We start from the raw sequence: 20,861 nt of genomic DNA on the forward strand, positions 1-20,861 counted from the left end.
CAGTGTTACCATCCCTCCGCTTGCAAGATATTTACTATTTATCCTTTCATAGTACCATAGATATCTCACATAAAATTGAGGAAATACTGTCTAGTCTATATATACCAAGTCAGGAGTTGACTTCTCAGTTACTTTGGAACTCTATAAAATGTTAAAAATTAATAAAGCAAAAAGGTAAAGAAGGGCAAAAAATAAACATATATCTTGTGTATGAATGTATAATGCCTGAAAAATGTATATTTTCTAATTAAAATTATTATGGAGTTCCTATTGTAAATGTAATTTTTAGCTTAAGAAAAGTTTTATTGAAGTATTACACACAGAAACCTATACATACTTGAAATGTACAATTTGATGAATTTTAATACATATTTAGACACATGTGTACGTAAAACCTTTACCTCAAAAAAGATTATGATTATACCCATTACTGCCCCGAATTTCCATTTTTTTCCTTTGTAATCCATCCTTCCTGCCACTCTTTGCCATTCCTACACAACTGCCGATCTGCTTTCTGCCATTATTAGCTTTCATTTTCTAGAGTTCTTTGCGAATGGAATGATACAGTTGGGGATTTTTCTTGTCACTCTTTTTTTTTTGAAGTCATCATAGCTGTTTTTAGATTTTAGATTTCTTCTTTGTTGTTGTTGTTGTTGTTGTGTATTGGTAGTTAATTCCTAATTATTGCTAAGCAGAATTACCTTGTTTCTTTATCCCTTTGTTTATCCATTCTCCTTGCAATAAACATCTGAATTATTTCTCTTTTTTGGGTATTTGAAATTATGCTATTTTGATGAACATTTGTAAACAAGTTTTGTATGGCCGTAGCCCTCCATTTCTCTTGGCTAAATACCTAAATGTAAAGTGATTGGATTTTAGGATAGGTGTATGTTTAAGGTTTTACCAGAGAACAGTACCAGTTTACATATCCATCAGAAGAGTTTTAACTTTCCTATTTTTCTATGTAAACTTCCCACAGCTTGCAATTGTCATTCTGTCTGTTTTTAGCCATTTTCATTAGATATGTAGAGGAATCTCATGGTGATTTAATTTGCATGCCCCTAATGATTTTGAGCATCTTCTTAGGACTTTTTTTTTTTTTTTGCCGTGTGTATTTCTTCTTTGGTAAAGGATCTATGAAAAAAATCTTTTGTCCATTTAAAAAATTGTGTTGTTTTCTTCTTATTGAGCATGGGATTTCTTTTTGTATGCTAGATATAAGCTTTTTATTAAACATATGATTTGCAAGTATTTTGTCCTAGTCTGTGGCTTAATTCTCTTTAGAAGAAGAGAATTTAAAAATTTCCGTGTAGTCCAGTGTATAAATTTTTTCTTTAATGCGTTTTGCTTTTTGTGTAATATCCCAGAAATCCTCACTTAGATGAAGGTCACACCTTTTTTTCTTTTGTTTTCTTTTAGAAGTTTAATGGTTTTAGGTATTATATTTAAGGTCTGTGATTCATTTCGAATGAGTTTCTACTACAAGTGTGTATGGTATAAAATGAAGGTAGTTAACATTTTTTTGTGGTCTTCATTTCCTTGCTTTGTATCTGTAAATCTGTTGTCATTCTTATCTTTGGTCTTTTGTATATAACATGTCTTTTTTCTCTCTCTCTTTTTTTTTTTTTTAAGACTTTTTTCTTTATAATTGGTTTTCTTCATGTTTGCTTTGTTTGCAATTTGTTTTTTGATTTGTGAGTTTATAGTTTTCATGACACTTGAAATTTTTTTGCCCATTATTTCTTCAACTACTACCCTGTTCCACCTTGTATTTTTGGACACTCCAATGATACCATTTGAAATTGGCCAACAACTAATATTGTTTTCAGGTTTAAAAATCTACTTTCTGTTTTAGCTTTTAATTTTTGTGTTTTCTGTTCCTTTTATTCAAGGTCACTTCCTTCTGGATGTCTAATACGTCATTAAGCTCGTCTCATGCATCTTTTTATCTCGTGTAATAAAACACATGAACACTAGAATAATACACTACAATAAAACACTAAAAGTAAATCTAGACATGTGGTTTGGATTTTTAAAACTATCTTCCATCTCTCTACAGTCGATCCTCTGTATCCTCGGGTTCTACCTTTATGGATTCTACCATCTGCTGATCAGAAATACTTGAAAAAAAAAAAAAAAAGAAAATTGTCCTGAGATAAAAGAAAATGAAATAATTGAAACGGCCCATCATATTGTTGAGAACTGTGAAGGGCCTTATATTTTATTCTACTTATAAGCTAACAAATTAGCTTGCCATGGTTGTGTGGATATCAGCAGAAAAGGAGAGACTCCTAAGTCAGAGAGAAAATAAATATATTACTCACAGCAAAAAAAAAAAAAAAGAAAAAGAAATACTTGAAAAATAAAAAAAAATACAACCCTGGAAATTAAAAAGCAATACAATATAACAACTATTTATGTGGCTTTTTGATTGTGTTAAGTATTATTAGTAATCTAGAGATGATCTAAAGTATGTGGGAGGATGTGCTTAGGTTATGTGCAAATGCAGTTGACCCTTGAACAACATGGAAGTGAAGAGCTCCAACCTCCCGTACAGGTGAAGATCTGTGTATAACTTCGACTCCCCCCAAACTCAACTACTAATAGCCTACTGTTGACCAGAAGCCTTACTGATAACATAAACAAACAGTTAATAAATATTGTATATGTTGCTGTATTCTTTAAGGTTGATAAAAGTAGTTGTTGTTAAGAAAATCATAAGAATTAGATGTACTATTTATTAAGTGGAAGTGAATCCTTATAAAAGTCTTCATTCTCATTATCTTCATATTAATTAGGCTGAGGAGGAAAGAAGGAGAGTTTGGTCTTCCTGTCTCAGGGATGCCAGAGGTGGAAGAAAATCATAGTAAAAGTGGACCCACACAGTTCCAATTCTTGTTATTCAAGGGTCATCTATACTATGTTATTTTTATATAAGGGACTTGAGTATGCATGGAGTTTGGTATCTTCAGAGCGTTCCTAGAACCAATTCCCCAGGAATACCAAGGGACAATTGTACTTATCTTTTGATTATGTTGTGTGTATTTACAGTAATTGTTTTATTGTTCCCTGATTTTAACATCTTTGTTCATTCTGGGTTGGTTTTATTTGATTGATTTTTCTTCTTCTTATTGTTCCTATTTTTACACTTCTTTGCATGCCTGGTAATTTTTTCATTGAATTCTAGACATTGTTAATTTTACTTTGTTGTTTCTGTTTATTTTGTAGTTCAATAAATATTCTTGACCCTTGTTCTCAGATTGCAGTTAATTTACATGAAAATGATTTTTTGCTTTGCTTTTAAGCAGGATCAGAACAGTGCTCAGTCTAGGATTAATTGTCTCTGCCTCTGAGACTGAACTTGCTGCGTGCCCCTTGAGCCCTCAGGTTTCTCAAGTTTGGCTGATGGGAGCCTGTGTGAGCCCAAGCACTATTTTTTTTTCTGTGTTTTGTCATGCTCTCATGTAGCTTCTTCATACATGTGTGACTTGATCAATCATTGCTGAGTCCTCCAGGCACTCTTCCCGTGATCTTTAGAGTTCTCTCTCTATTGGGGTCTCTCCTCTCTGCCCTGTGCATTCCAGCTGCCTGGCCTCCCTGTGTTCTCCCACCTCAGCAGTCTGTTCATCTACAGCTCTGTTTCTCACCTCGTTCCACTGTCTGACAGCTGGCTCTTTGAGATCATTGTCTTTCTTTACCTGATGTGCTATTTCTTAAAAGGTTATTTCATACATTTTTTGGATTTTTTTTTTTTTTTTTATCAATGGGAAGGATAAAACTGGTTCTGATTACTCTATCTTCTAAACCCCAAATCAGTCAGGATTCACTCAGACATTTAAAGCCACTATGATATACACATATTACTCTGTGTGTGTGTGTGTGTGTGTGTGTGTGTGTGTCTGTATGTGTGTGTGGCTATGTGAATAAAGTTAATATACTTGTTACAGAAATTTGGTCTTAGGCAACATCGGGAGCTTTTAAACTAGTCTCTGTAAGGTGTTGTCATCACATCTGATGTTGGACCTTGAAACCCACAGAGCAGGCAGTTGAGAAGTGAGGAGGGATGTGACATGATGGAGAACGGGAACTGGGGGGACCCACAGGCATGAGCGGGAGCCCATGGCCTTGGACGATGGTGGTACAGGATTCCACAGAAGCTGGCTGGGTCCCATCCTACGCTTCTTAAACTTACCCATAAGGTTCAGGAGTCGGAGAAACTGACATAGAAGCTTTCCCAGGATTGTGGAGTGGTTAAAGGTTCAGTTGTTGTCTTGTGATGATGAGATGATCTATGTGGCAATGCCTGTGGGCTGTGGCTTCACATCTGCCCTGCTTATTTCACACTGGGTGTTTCTCTGCTGGCTTTCCTTAACCAGCTACATCTAGGGAAGCGAATTCTAGGAAATGGAATTTGGCTAAGCCAAGTTGTCACGTTACTGAGCCCCATCTTCGTAAGGCGTATTTAATCTGTAATTAAAGAAAAAAAGAAGATATACTTCTACCCAACATGATGTACATGTTCAGTACACAATCAACAACATGCTAGCCTGTTACCAAAAGAGAATACACTAGCCATGTTTTGCTTTTAGGGTTTTTCATTCTTCAATTTGCATTTTCTCTTTGCTACCTATAACTTTTAAAATGAGTTCTAAAGGTAACATCGTTAACACATCTTATTTTAGATGATAAGGGGACTAGAAATAGGAAATAAACTAACCCCGAAAATTTTAATTTTTAAAAATTTATTCTTTTAAGTTTTTTTTTTTTTTTTTTTGAGACAGAGTCTCACTCTGTCGCCCAGGCGGGAGTGCAGTGGCACAATCTCAGCTCACTGCAACCTCCGCCTCCCAACTTCAAGCGATTCTCCTGTCTCAGCCTCCCGAGTAGCTGGGACCACAGGTGCGCACCATCATGCCTGGCTAATTTTTGTATTTTTAATAGAGACAGGGTTTCGCCATGTTGATCAGGCTGGCCTCTATCTCCTGACCTCAGGTGATCCACCCGCCTTGGCCTCCCAAAGTGCTGCGATTACAGGCGTGGGCTACTGTGCCTGGTCCTGACTTTGTTATTATTAAAAAGAGTCCTGAGTCTTTCTTATTTTAATAGAGTCACTTAGTTTATTACAAATTGTTATAGGAAAGTAATTCAGCTGTAATTCTTCTTAACTGATAACTTCTGCATCTCTCCAGCGTCACAGTACTGGATGATGGTGACGATCTTCCGGAAGCACCGCATGTTTTCATATACCTGCTGGATATTACAGAGTATATTCTGTTCTATATGCAGATTATATTCTGTTTTATAAACTTTTATTATTAAATGCATCCTATTGTGTTCTAATTATTGTATAATTGTATTTCATGGAAAATATTTATCTTTAATATATATAAACCTCAATACAAGACACAGAGGACCTATTTATCTGCATATGTCTCATAATATTGTTTTCCTGCTAAATATGTTCAGAATTAGATTGTATAATTCTGAATTCTTTTTCTTTTTTTTTTTTTTCTTTGAGATGGGGTCTTGCTTTGTCACCCAGGCTGGAGTGCAGTGGCATGATCTCACTCACTGCAAGGTCTGCCTCCCGGGTTCACGCCATTCTCATGCCTCAGCCTCCTGAGTAGCTGGGATTACAGGCGCCCGCCACCACGCCCTGCTAATTTTTTGTGTTTTTAATAGAGATGGGGTTTCACCGTGTTAGCCAGAATGGTCTCGATCTCCTGACCTCCTGATCCTCCCGCCTTGGCCTCCCAAAGTGCTGGGATTACAGGCGTGAGACACCGTGCCCGGCCCTTGAATTCTCATTTTTTGTTTCAGAATAATTTAATATATTTTGTCTGCATGTATATATTGAATGTGTATGTTGGGTACCTTCAATTCATTTTCACATAAATTACAACTTGAATATACCTATTTGCCAAATAGTATTTTTAAAGCATTAAATGAAGAAGTCTTATTTTTTAAAATCGCTCTTAAGCCAGAGTGCCTGCACTAGTCTTGGAAATAGAGCTGTTGGACAGGTTGGCACATCTCACCTACAAGCTCCTTCATTAACCAAGAACATTTCTCCCTGATGTTCAGTCAAGTATGGAGTGCTGGTCACCTTAGGCTCAGCTATTCCTAGATCCCTTTTAGATAAGATTGGAAACGGGGCTTGGTTATCATTTCCTCATTGACGTCTGCTGCATTACATGTGATTGTAGTGTCAATTTACATAAAGTATCAGAGAAGAAATTTGAAGACAAATTACATGTAAATGTGGAAATCCCTTTTTTGGTGGATTTATTGATTGGTGTTTTATTCCTTGACAGGAACAGCCTCATGTATTTTAGCTCCTGCACATTTAATCAATAAAGACAATACCAGAATTATATGCTTGGATAGGAAAAGTCTTAATTTATTAATAGCAATCATTTTTTGAGACTTACTGAATTTCTTGAAATACCTAGGAATTTTACTCTAGTCTTCTATATACCGTATATAGATAGATAGATTTTTCTTACACCATTGCTATATTCCAGTAGGCCTCAATTTTCTCATTTATAAATTGAGGTTAGTAATACCGTAATGTGTATCTACTACAGTTGGGGTTTTATCTTCAATAATCCACATTAAACATTTATTACCCTCTTTGGCCATAGTGCTCTGTCACTAATATGCTAAATTTCATCACTATTTATTTTTAATCTTTGCATGGCCCTTTTTTATCCTGGAAGGATGAAAATGATATTTATAGAATCCTGTCAGCCAGTGCAGCACTACAGTGTGTGTTCTGTGTGCCATCCATCCTTTCTCTTGTCCCTGGGGTCCTCTTCCTAGTCATGGTCATCGTCATCATTGTAATCATTATCATCATCATCACTGTGAAGTTGGCTAACAATTCCAGAGGACTTACCGTGCTAGGCACTACAGTAAGTCCTCGCCTTACCTCAGCTCATTTAGTCTTCATAGCAACCCTAGGGAAGAGGGATAATGTCCTTATCCATTCATAGGTAAGGCCCACATGCAGCCCAAGTTTCTTTGACATCAGGCTTTGCCCTGACCCTCAGCGATATTCTTTTATGGCCTACCATCAAATGATTTCATATACAAAGCACATTTGGCTATGTATTTTAATTCCCGTTGACTGTGTTAGCACTTTGCATTCTCAGGTTACTATCTTATGTGAACAGAAGGCCCCACCGTTGTTTTACCTCCTTCAGAAGAGTTGAGGTAGCTCTAGGCAAAGAGTTCTTCACAGAGCTCTTTTTGAAAGTTTCCAATGAGTGTAAGAATATGATAAGTACCTCTTTGTCTCATACTGTCTTTGTACAATATAACCATTCATAAACACGTCTCATAGAGTTTGTTTTTGATTCCCCTGGTGGGGATTTCAATTGGTCATGGCAATTCCCAGTTTATAGTTTATCACTAATATAGTTGTCTACTAAATTCATTGTATTTTTAAAAACAGTTCAGACATTAATGATCTCATTTTGTCTCACATGTCATGCATTAACTTAACCAAGGCCATGTTGGCCTAGACGAGATGCAAGTTTTTGCCAGTGGGATGCCAGCGCCTAGACTAGATTCAGGTTTTCAACTCTGGACTGGAGCATTTTTCACTGAACTTCTACTGTCTGTGTCTGAAACTCAAAAATAATATACACGGTAATCATTGATTTACTTAGTTGTTGGAAAATGACTTTGTAATTAAAAAATAGTGCAGCTGACATCTGAAACCATGCCTATACATGATTGAAAGTTTATAAGAGGGAGAGAGACACAAGACAGTTGAGTGGTGAGTGTGGTCTGTGGGCTTTGAGGAGACAGCCTGGGGCCCATTCTGACTCTACCAGTTAGGAGCTTGCAGTCTTTGGGGCTTAATGGCTATGCACCTCAGGTTTTTCATCTGGAAAATGAGATGTGGTGAGGGTGAGATCAGTTGGTTCACATGAGGCATACAGCAGAACTTGGAAGCCGGGAATGGTGGCTTATGCCTGTAATCCCAGCACTTTGGGAGTTTGAATTGGGAGGATCAGTTGAGTCCAGTAGTTTGAGACCAGCTTGGGCAACACAGCGAGACCCTGCTGCCTCTACAAAAAATAAAAATTAACTGTGTGTGGTGGTGCTCACCTGTAGTATTAGCTACTTAGGAGGCTGAGGTGGGAGAATCACTTGAGTCTGGAAGGTGAAGGCTGCAGCGAGCCATGATTGTGCCACTGTAGTCAGCCTGGTGACAGAGGGAGTCCCTGTCTCAAAAAAATAACCAGCTCTTCTCAAGAAAACCTCAAAAAACAAACAAAAACTACAGATCAACCCAGAGCTTGGCAGTCTCCTTCCTTTCCAACAAGAAAAACAAGAATAAAATAACCTTAATACTTTTATTATTAAGAATCTGGTGAATATTTGGAAGTCGACAATGTACTCTTAACGTCTTGAGGTATTATATTATTTACAGTTCTTAGAATGTTAATAGTTAAATCCTCATGTGGACCCTCATTTTTTGGCAATGGAATTGACCCTTGAAATAAAGCAGTACAACCTTGCTGAATATCTTTACTTGCTCCGGGAAATTGTGGGTACGTGTGTATTTGTATGCGTGTGTGTGTGGCGTGTGTATGTTTTATCACATAACCTGTTCAGATTCTTGAACCTTTATGTGTGTTGTAGCTAGCATTTTATAATATCTAAAAGGTTACTGCAGTTTTTCTGTATGCAGAATGCCTATTCTCAGGAGAGGTGCGAAACTTAGGAAAAGTTTGTTTCTTATGAATAAGCAAAAATTTCTAACTTTTGTCTCTTCATGGAGATTTTCATTAAATATAATAGCATTTATTAACAAGGACAGGCAGAGTCATCCAGGAAAATAATAATTGTAAAGAATTTTCAGATATTTTAAATTTTAGAACGTTGATAATTTGTGTTTGAAGCAAGTTGCTTTATATAAAATTACAAGGGTACATTTCACATGTGAAAATGGTGGGTTCCGTATGGTAATTAAAACCAAAAGGGGTGTAACATTAAAAGGAATTGTGTCAGAATATATTTGAGAAATAAAGACGATTATTTTGGCCTATCAATGATTTGGTAAGAGTTTGAGAAATATAATTATTAAATGTTATTTAACACCTGTTAACTTCTGAATTTTGGAGTAAACAAATCTCATATAATCATAGCTTTCCCCCTTTATTTGTAAGATAAATTTCTGACAGATTTGAATACGTTTGAACTGCAGGTTTTTCTGTATTGTTTATTTAACATGCTCATTAATAGGTAAGAGAAGTAGGTGGGAAAAATTCTTTCCTGAAGTCTTGATTAAACAATATAATAGAAACCTGCTTACAAATGTATTTAGGATGTTAGATAATATATTTCACTTTATATGTTATATAAAGATGAGGTCTTTAATAATGAATTTTGGTTTTATTTTATATTATCTAACATATTTAACATGTTAGCAACAAATTATAGTATGCCCCGAGTTTCTGACACTTTAAAAGTAAAATATATTTATTTTGATTTTGTTTACAATAAAACTGATGCAATCTGTCTCAATTGGCTGTTCTTTTAGAAGTGATCATCTTTATTTTTAAGCATAATTATTCTTGATAACTGGTTGTGTGGTATTTTTGTCTGACTTGTTTTATAGGTCATTAATTTTTAGTTTCTCTCTTCATCATATGATAAGTATTTTCTTTTAAAAATATTGTGTATACTTAATCCCAGCAAATCTTAAAAAAAAAAATCTCCATGCTTATATCAGTTACTAGATTTGTCATTCATTAGCTTGGATAATTCATATTCATTTAAGAAAGTAATATAGTGGTTTTATTTTTCAACAGTTTTATTTCAGTAGTAATTTCATTTTTCTTATTTTCTATGAGGCTATAATCTTTCATTAGGCAGGAAGGATGGAGTGGTGGAGAGACTTCTGTATAAACGTCACCAGGCATGAATTCTCCTTTTGCATTTTCAGCTTCTTTGCCCCATTTTCTTGAAAAAGTCAAAGTCACTTACCGTCTCTGAGCCCCAATTTCCTTCTCTCTCAGGGCCATCTGATTATGCCCAGACTGCATACTCGTACACTCTTGGGCAGCCTTTGAGGAGACATATAAAAGTCTTGTATAAACTGTACATCTGGCTGTAAGCAATATATTATGTGTTGCTTTTTAAAATGACAAATTTTACTTATAGAAAAACAACCCTATAAATCGTCTAAATCTAAATCCCGTGTCAGAGTGAACTTGGTTGGTGTGTGCTTCTTTTCATGTATGTTTGTTCATGTATATATCAGAATACAAGAATGAACATACATAGGGTTTGTTGTATGTAGTATTTTTTGTCCTTTTAAAATCTAAGCTATCATGAGCAGCTTTCTGTATTTTCAGTTGATGCATAATATTATACCATGATTGTGCCATTGCTATTGAACTTTTAGGTTGCTCTCACTTTTCAGTTGGATTGTAGCTTTTTATCTTTTATTTCATATTATTTTTAGAGTGCATATTTCAGCAGTTAGAATACCTGATTCTGAATGACTGTTGAGGACTATTGTTTGTTTGCTTAAGATTTGGTGCTTATCCAGTTCAGAAGGGAATTATGACAGGTTTTTGAGCTGAGGCATGACGTGAGCATATTTATATGAAGGCGCGTCATTGGGGTATATGGAGTGAATTTTATGGGAGAGTGCCTTGTAGCTGTGGTACTCAGACATAATGGTTTGAACTAGTTTATTTAAAATAGAAAAAGAAAAGTCTTGGTACCAAAAAATTATGAAGAAACGATGATGTATGAACATGAGTGTAAGATTACTAAATCGGGAAGGTGGTACAATTGATATAATTCATAAATTCTGCAGGAGATCATTAGCATGGAGCAATCATGACTGAGTGTTGGACATGCTTTACAGTATTGTCAATGCAGACAAGAAAAAATGTCCTGGAAAGGCCGTGGGTGGAAATATATATTTTAGTGTCACCCACAAGGAGGTTATGCTTGAAGCCCAGGAAATGAATTATACCTTTGAAATATGAATGTATATGAACAAATATATCACCCTTAGAGGGTAAGATGAAGAACGAGAATTGACAATAGTATGAAAGAGGAAGTGATCAGAAGTGTTTTGGAACTATCAGTAGAAGCCAAGTTATTAGAGAGCTTAAAGAAGTAGTAAATATTACCTTTACACTAAAGTTTTATGAGAATAATTGTTTGAATAGAATGCTGTCCTGCAAAAGCTAAAATGTGATTCATTTACAGTAATGTATTTGTACCACCTGAAAATTTATTATAACACATTTTAGAATAACGAAAGATACGCCGATTGTTGCAGTGAATACTCATTTATCAAACGTGGCCTTTACAGTTGAAATCCTCTGTGTATATTTCCTTCCATACCCCCCATGTATGTGTTTGTTTGTGTGTTCATTTATTTCCTAGCTTTGTGGATTGAAAGGGCTTAGACTCCATGATACTCTTGTAGCAGTGATCAGAGTTAGCACCCAGGTCTTGCTTTATAAACACCACTACTTACTGTAAGAAACCAGGACTGATTGCAGGTCCGGAGCATGGACAGTGATTTTTGGGCCTGGAAGGCTGGTTGTGCTAGAAAATAAGGAAGAAACCAACAGTAAGAGAAGTGATGTCAAAAAACAGAGTAGCCAACTTTAAAGAGTTTCCAGTGGCCAATTTTGGGAAAACTTGAGAATTACATGACATAATTGCGGTAATAGTTTATATAATATGATATAAAATCCAAGAGTCCAGATAAAGTGCTTTAGAAAGAAAGTGAGGGTGAGAGAGTATGTCACAGAAAGATGGGGGAAAATGGTTAAGTTTCTCTATCAAAGAATGCTAGCTAACTAAAATAGAAGGAATGATAGAACGCTGCTGTTTTGTAGCTTTCAGAATAATTGAATTAGGCAAGATTCATTAATGGGCGCCTATCCCATTGGGAGAAGGTTGTTAGTGAACAGGATACTCACACAAAATCAAAATATCACCTACAGATTACTTAATTACAACGGGCACGTAAGTATTTATATTGAAGAAACTTTGCGATTACTGCCTTCAACAAATAATCAAGTTCAGCATGACTAAAGGGATGTGAACCTGACATTACTTTTATCCTGATGCTATGTTATTGGAAGTACCCAGCATACGTAGGTGATGGTCTTGCGAAAAATGTTTAAACTGAATCAAATCATGAGGAGACAATCAGACATACCATATGTGGGAGATTATTGTAAGCTAGGTTGCTCAGAATTTTTGTCACTATACAAATAAAGAAAACGAGGGTAGTTGTAGATGAAAAGAGACCAAGGAGACATAACGAAACACAGTGAGTATGTCTTATAGACTATGTAGCAGATATTACTGAATCAGTATTTTCTTGAGTGTGACCTTGATCCACAATGGGTAGAAAAATGTCTTTCTTTGGAGTTGTATGCTGAAGTTTTAGGGGAAAAGTATCATCTCAGTAACTTACTTTAAGATGACTTAAAGATAAAAGTACGTATTAATACATTCCTAGTGAGAGAGAGAGCAAGTAAGCAGGCATCCCAAAACGTTAATGATGAACTGGTTTGGAGAGGGTACAAGTATTTCATATATTGCCTTTTCAACTTTTCCAAATCTTAACTTTTTTTCAAGAAAGAAGCTAAGAAAAAGAGCAGTTCACAATTAAAAAATAAAAGTGTGATAGATAAAAGGATAAACTGTAAACATAAAATTAGGTATGAAGTTGTTTATCAAAACTTTGTAAAATAATTATTTATCCTTTCTGCCTGCTAGGATTGTTGCTGGAAAGTTTCTGCTTGTATTATTATTATTAGATTTCTTTACCTATTTTTCCCATGTCATTATTATCTATTCCACTCTACCCTTCACACCCATCTTTTGCTGCTCAGGTCAGAACAGTGTTTGTGAGAGTATCCTGACGCAACTGTAAGTTGGTTACAATGTTTAGTTCATAGTTTAACTGTGTTACATAGCTAGCCATAAAATGGTTACCTAAATTATTCGTGACTGGTTCTGGGCCTGAATCAGTACTTTGTAGCTAAATATCTGATGATGTCAACTGCAAGTATGTAGTAATCTAAATAGACATTATCACATAGTTTCTCAAGTATTTGTCAGTTCCCACAAATATATTTTCTTATAGTTTCTTATATTTGAATCAGAAGTTTGAAACCAGTCCTCATACTCGACACCAACTTTACCATGCTCTGAATGCTTGTGTCTCTCGAAAATTCACATGTTGATACCTGTATTAGGCTGTTCTTACGTTGCTATAAAGAAATACCTGATGCTGAGTAATTTATAAAGAAAGGAGGTTTAATTGGCTCCTGGTTCTGCAGGTTGTAGAGGAAGCATCGTCCTGGCAGCTGCTTGGCTTCCAGGGAGACCTCCAGGAACTTACAGTTATGGCAGAAAGTGACAGCAGGGTGACATGTCTCACATTGCTGGAGCAGGAGCAAGAGAGAGAGGACGGAGGTGTTACACACTTTTAAACAACCGGATCTTGCGAGCTCTCACTATCACGAGGACGGTGCCAAGAGGCTGACGCTAAACCACTCATTAGAAATCTGCCTCCAGGCCGGGCGCGGTGGCTCAAGCCTGTAATCCCAGCACTTTGGGAGGCCGAGACGGGTGGATCATGAGGTCAGGAGATCGAGACCATCCTGGCTAACACGGTGAAACCCCGTCTCTACTAAAAATACAAAAACTAGCCGGGCGAGGTGGCGGCGCCTGTGGTCCCAGCTACTTGGGAGGCTGAGGCAGGAGAATGGCGTAAACCCGGAAGGCGGAGCTTGCAGTGAGCTGAGATGCGGCCACTGCACTCCAGTCCGGGCAACAGAGCGAGACTCTGCCTCAAAAAAAAAAAAAAAAAAAAAAAGAAATCTGCCTCCATGACCAATCACCACCAGGCCCCACCTTTAACATTGGGGATTGCAATTCAACATGAGCTTCGGGTGGGAACGCAGATGCAAACCGTATCAATACCTAATCCCCAGTGCAATAGTATTAAGAGTTGGGGCCTTTGGGAGCTGATTTTGGGAGAGCAGAGCCTTCGTGAATGGGATTAGTGTCCTTATAAGAAAGGCTTAAGGGAACCTGTTTGCCTCTTCTGCCTTGTGTGGACACTTGTAGAAGACGCCCTGTGGGGACAGGCCCTCATCACACACTGAATCTCCTGGTACTTTGATCTTGGACCTTCCAGCCTCCAGAACTGTAAGCAGTAAATGTCTTTTCTTTCTAACTGACCCAGTCTAAGGTATTTTGTTGTAGAAGCCCTGACTGAGTAATGTAAGCATTTTCTCAATTGTTTCTTCAAGACACAGTTCTAGTAGATGTTTTCTATGACAGAAATATTTGTGGTCCAATAAGGTTAGAAAATATGATGCAGATCTCCTATTTCGTTCCATTTCACCATTCTAAACAGCACATACATGATTGAGAAGTCTATAGAACTTAACTTTTTTTTTTTTTTTTTTTTTTTGGAGACGGAGTCTCGCTCTGTCACCCAGGCTGGAGTGCAGTGGCATGATCTCGACTCACTGCAAGCTCCGCCCCCCGGGTTCACGCCATTCTCCTGCCTCAGCCTCCCGAGTAGCTAGGACTACAGGCGCCCACCACCATGCCAGGCTAAGTTTTTGTATTTTTTTTTTTTTAAAGAGATAATTTTTTTTTTTATTATACTTTAAGTTCTAGGGTACATGTGCATAACGTGCAGGTTTGTTACATATGTATACTTGTGCCATGTTGGTGTGCTGCACCCATCGACTCATCAGCACCCATCAACTCGTCATTTACATCAGGTATAACTCCCAGTGCAATCCCTCCCCCCTCCCCCCTCTCCATGGTAGGCCCCTGTGTGTGATGTTCCCCTTCCCGAGTCCAAGTGATCTCATTGTTCAGTTCCCACCTATGAGTGAGAACATGCGGTGTTTGGTTTTCTGTTCTTGTGATAGTTTGCTGAGAATACTGGGTATATACCCAAAGGTTTTTGTATTTTTAATAGAGACAGGGTTTCACGGTATTAGTCAGGATGGTCTCGATCTCCTGACCTTGTATCCTCCTGCCTTGGCCTCCCAAAGTGATAGGATTACAGGTGTGAGCCACTGCGCCTGGCCAGAACTTAACTTTTTTAACCTAGTGTAATCCAAACTTATTTGAAAATTCCCCTTACCCCTACTCTTTGGTAACATTTCTGTTGTCATCCTGAAGAACAGTCAACCATAGGAACCTGTTTGGCACAAGAGAATCACAGCCAAACCCCCATGCAGTAAAAAATCCAAGTGTAAGTTTTGACTCCTCGAAAACATAACTACTAATAGCCTGCTGTCGATCAGAAGCCTTACCAATAAGAGGAACCGTAGATTAACACATTCTGTATGTGTATTATATGCTGTATTCTTACAATAAAACAAGTTAGAGGAAACGTTAAGATAATCATAAGGAAGAAAATGTGTATATTTAGTATTCTTTAAGTGGTGGTGGCTCATCATAAAGGACTTCATCCTTTTGATCGTCACATTAAGTGGGCTGAGGAGTAGGAGGGAGAGGTTGGCCTTACTGTGTCAAGGGTGGCAGAGGTGGGAGAAGATCGTAGTAGAAGTGGACTCGGGCCATTCAGACTCATGTTGTTCAAGGGTCAGCTGAGCTGTATGTACTTTAGTAGGTGAGTTACATCATCTCCCATGACTCTCAAATTGAAATAATGTTATAGTGCTAAACCTAACGGACTGAAGAAACAGGTCTGTATTATATGGTGTGTAGTGTACAAGAATTTATTATGAAATAATGTTAAAATAAGAGTTGTTTTTTTTAACTGGAAGGTAGGCATTGCTACTGCATTGCTCTTTTTACACCAAAATAAGTTGTACTGTATTAGGCATTTACATTGATTGCAAGTCAATCAATATTTTAAAAACGTTTTTTATTTGAAGGTATTCCTTCAGATGATTAGATGCTTGCAAATGGATGACTTGAGCAACAGCAGTTCTAGCGTGGGTCTTGGCCTCGAGCAGTAGAGTTGACCTCCTGTTCCACAGGCCTCTTGGATGTTCGGTGGCTTCTTTATGAGCGTGTCCCAGACTGATCTCCTTCAAAACAGCTCGATTTCTCTTAAGCCAAAAATGGATCATTTCTTTGATTTCTCTTTCAGACTCTATATCCAATCCATATAGAAATTTGGTTAGCTCTGATTACAAATATATATCCCAAATCTGACCACGTCTTCACTACTAGCCTTTGTCCAGGTCACTATCACTGTCATCTTTGCCTGGATTATTCCAAGAGACTGTTGATCTCTCTCTCTCTCTCTCTCTCTCTCTCTGAGCGCGCGCACACACACACACACACACACACACACACATCCACTCAAAACAGAACAGACAGGAGTGCTATTGAAATGGAAGTTGAGGCTAGGTGTGGTGGCTCACACCTGTAATCCCAGGACTTTGAGACTTCCAGGCAGGAGGATTCCTTGAGACCTGAAGTTTGAGTCCAACTTGGGCTTGGGCAACATAGTGAGACCCCTGTCTCTACAAAACAAGTTTAATTAGCCAGGCCTGGTGGCACATGGCTTTAGTCCAGCTACTGGGAAAGCTAAGGTGTGAGGATCCCTGGAGCCCTGGATTTTGAGATTACAGTGAGCTATTTTAAAAAAATAAAAACAAAAACAAAAGTAAGTTGGACAAGTGACTCCTCTGTTCAGATGCCTGAGATGGCTTTTCTTCTCACTCAGAATAAAAGCTGAGGCTATTGTGGCCTTCATTGTTGCCGTTCTCACCTGCCCTCTTTTTTCTAACCTCCCTGGATGGGACTGTCCTCCTGTCCACTTACCAGCCCCCAGGTTTATGCTCCCACGTCACTGCTGTGAGAATGAATTGAGACTCTGCCTTCAGAGGTCTGTGATTGTGCTCTCTCCTGCTGGGGTTGCTGGTCCTTATTCCTTGGCAGGCCACGTGCCTTCATCCTCTTCACTCACAGGTCTCATTCCTGAGCCACCCAAATGTAGAATTTCAACCCCTTGCTGACATTTTAAGATCCTTGTTCTCTCATTTATTCTCCTACCACTTGACACTGCTTAATATGATACATATTTTACTTTTTTGTTGTTGTTGTTGTTGTCTGTGTCTCTCACTAGGTTGTACATTTTTTGAGGGCAGGGACTTTTATTTGTTTTAGTCACCTATGCATCACAGCTGCCAAGAACTGTACCTTACATAATGGTAGATCTTTAATTAATAGATATGTAAATTAAATGCATGTGTGAATGACTAGCACTGTCCACAGAGGAGTGGCTCAAGCTTAGTGTCAGTGCATCCTGTTGATAAGCCACAGGTTGTTGAGAATGCTCCGGGAAGGCATGACTTGAACGGTCTGGTTTTTCTCATAGGTGCAGGACCCCTTCACAGCTAGCACATAGTAAGTGATCAGTAAACGTGATGAAACAGGGAGTGAAGGTATGAAAGAATGAGGGTTTGTGGGGGGCAAGCCATGTCAATTGGCTAGCTTTCAGATTTGCCATCATTTCTGTTTTATTTCTGGTGATATCTAGGTTATATATATATATTTTTGAAGGTTACGTTAAAAATATCAAAACAATAATGTTACAGTGTTAGTGTAGGAGTAGCCTACATTCAGTAACCACGTATGGCTGTCAATATTATGTGCATATGGGTCAGTAATTTAATGCTGGTCATGCTGGCTTATATATATTTTTTAACTGAGGATGATTTTGAGGCTTTTACATTATTTATGCTTTAAGCTAAATTTAAGGAATTAGTACTTCTTTTTAAGTCCAGTGTTGGTTGAATAAATATTTTGCATTTGAACACAATTGAGCTGTGTTACAGTATTAAAACTTTTTCCGTTTTTCTCCATTATAATAAAAATTATCATTTCACTAAATATTCAGCTGGAGACATTCAGGACATTATATTAGGCAAAAGCTTTTTCTCCCTATTTACTCTAGTTTGTTTCCCTGTGCCATGTAATATTTTTGCTTCAATTCTTAAAACCTAAGTATTTTAATTAATAATTTTGTTTTCTCTTAAAAACTGCACTGTGGATTCTAAGTTGAGACCTCTTCAGTTATACTTGGTCATGTAAATAAGCTGTGCATTGCAGCTTTGGGTTTTTAACCTTTGCTCTTTGCTATTAGCTTTATGTTTTTTTAATTATAGGACAATGGAGGACAGTAGGGAAGTTATGACTTAAATTCACTTATTATTACTGTGTTCTTTTTTAAGGAATGAAAAATGTTATTTTGTCAAAATCAAGCAGAAACAAAGACAGAATTTTTGTACTTTTTTTTTTACTCAGCTTTTAATATTATCACAGTTTTTTAATATGTGATAATTTCATTTTCGTGATTGATGTTGGTACCAGTTATTTATAGTTGTAAACTGTGTATTGACCATAGTTGTTATTACCTAATATTAAGTAGAATGATTGTTATTTTCAGTGCATATAAGTGCATTATTTGGATAAAGAAGTCATGGTCATTTGGCCTTAAACCTGAGATTCTGTAATATTATATGAAATTAAACAAAATAAATTAGAGATCAAAAGAAAAGAAGCATTTTTTTAGAAGTCGTTTTGCTTTTGGCTTTTGTCACAAGTCTTTTCTGCAAGGATACAGTACTTTACAGTCTTATGTTGCTCATTTGTGCAAACATGTCCAGATGAATTCAGTGTTTAATGTTGAGAATCTTATAACATGCCAATTTGATTTGTAGCCCTTCATATCATAGAATGCTAATTAAAATCATATTTTTGCATATGTCATGTCTTTCATGTACATATGCAAATAGATTCTGTTGCCTTTCAGCTATTAGTAATTAACTTTATGAAGGACAGCTGTAATACATAATTAACAAAAATGTTTGCAAGCCCTTTTACGCTGAAAGTTACAACAGTAAATTTTCTTTCTTCTTATCCAGAGAGCCATTTTAGTTTTGATGCTTCTGAATGTTTCTGATCTAAATTGTTTTAAATAATCACATGATGTAATTAAATTGATACTGCACTGTGTTCAGGGGTGGAATGGCATTCATGTGCTGCTGATTCCTGTCCAGTTCATATTTATGTCAACAAAATGGAATTAAGGAAGCTGATTTGTGTATAAAATAAGATAGTATGTCAGGTCATACTTTTTGTTTGTTTTAGTTATTGATATCTAGGTACTTCAAGACAATTTTTTTGTGCCATAGATACAGTAAATATTTGTATTATTTTTAAAAACCTCTCTTCAAGTTATTACCATGTTTTTAAGGAAGCTCCATGAAAGCCATTCTTTTTCTCTTTTATGGTCCTTTAAATATTTAATAAAATGACATTTTCTCAAACTCATTTCCTGATTGAAGTGTGTGATGACCTCAGGGCTGTGCATGTTATACTGAGGTATTGCTTCATCCTTCTTACCACCTGCAAGTGAAGACAGGGATTGAAGAACTACAATCATTGTGCTCTTTTGCTCACTGTTAGGGTATCTAAGACGAAAATGAACCAGTCAATTTAGATGTAGACTTCTTTTGAAGTCCTACAATATATTTAATCTGTATGCAAGCTTTGGTTTAGCAAGAGTGCCACTGTAATATGCTTTTTATGCTATGTTTGCATATAGATATTATTCTCAAGTACTTTTTGTACAGATTTCTTGCGGAGAGTCAAGATTTAGTTTTATAATTACCTTTATTTATTTTTTAGGGTTGCTTTTGTGATGAAGAAGCACCTAAATACTCATTTACTAGGCAAGCATGGAGTTGGCACCCCAAAAGAAAGGTAATTTTCATTTTTTTTTCATTTAAAAATACAATTTGATTTTAATTTTAGGCTTTATTTAATGACAGACTTCTAGAATTTTTTTTCACGTCAGTTCATCATGTTTCTATTTGTGGTACTCTTGTCGAATATCATATTTTATGCCATCGTTTCACAAAAATTTAACATATTTTAATTAAAACTTGAGTCTAGAAGTAGTTGAAAGCATTTGGAGGACTTTGAATTTGTGAAACAACCTTGAAATATTAGAATAATTAAATTAGAGGGAATTACCTTTTGAAAATGCCTTTGAGTGTGCTAAAACAGATATGTAAAACTCAACTTCGTTTAATTATATATTCTTATTTTGAGGTTTTAAAATAACAGTTTTGAATTCTTACTGTAGACTTAAAGATTGCTGATATTAAAAAGAAATACATCTTGTGTCATTCCCCAAATAATACTACAGTTGCCATGTCATGAAAAATAACACTACAATTACTATGTCATCAACTGCCAGGTTTTCTTTTTTCTTGCTACTGTATCATAATTAGCTTCATCACATAGACTTAATTATATTAGGTGAACTGAAATATAGCAGTGTCAGCTACCAGGTGAACACGGCTACTTCTGATATTTTAAATCTTTAAAATGTGCAGCTCACTCAAAACTAGCGTGAGCACTGGCAGTTTCCTTAAAGTCAGGATAGATTTTCAGCCCCCCTCAGATTCTCCAAGGTAGGATCCAAAATTCTACAGATACTCTCAGAAATTTTAGTTTTATTAATACTGTTTTCAAAGGTCAATAGTGGTGCAATTTTTTCAGTTACTCTGAAACCTGAGGTCTTCAGTCATATTTGTAAATGTTTAATAGTCTTTTTAAAAATATAAAATGCTCTTAGCAGTATTTTCTCTGTTTATGGGAATTTAAGTTGACCTTTCTGTCAGGCGTATTGTTTTCTTTAGTATAGTAGTGTGGGCACAGACTGCTACTGAGTCAAAAGTTTTGGATCTTGGGATGTCTCCTTTGCACCCATATGTTTTATTTCCTCTTTCTCTCTCTCTGTCTTTCTTTCTCTCTCTCTCTCTTTATTTCTTTCCCTC

At 36.6% G+C, this 20,861-nt stretch overlaps 1 protein-coding gene across 1 annotated transcript in view; it reads left to right on the forward strand.

The window, feature by feature from the left end:
• ZNF407 (zinc finger protein 407) overlaps nucleotides 1-20,861 on the forward strand; it is a 460,868-nt gene that overhangs the window by 152,308 nt on the left and 287,699 nt on the right. The window contains exon 4 of the mRNA XM_011948924.1: nucleotides 19,705-19,779. Within this exon, the coding sequence (XP_011804314.1) occupies nucleotides 19,705-19,779 (75 nt within the window). The remainder of the gene's footprint in view (nucleotides 1-19,704; nucleotides 19,780-20,861) is intronic.

This window comes from Colobus angolensis, unplaced genomic scaffold (assembly GCF_000951035.1).
Source record: "Colobus angolensis palliatus isolate OR3802 unplaced genomic scaffold, Cang.pa_1.0 Scaffold287, whole genome shotgun sequence".
Classification (NCBI taxonomy): domain Eukaryota; kingdom Metazoa; phylum Chordata; class Mammalia; order Primates; family Cercopithecidae; genus Colobus; species Colobus angolensis.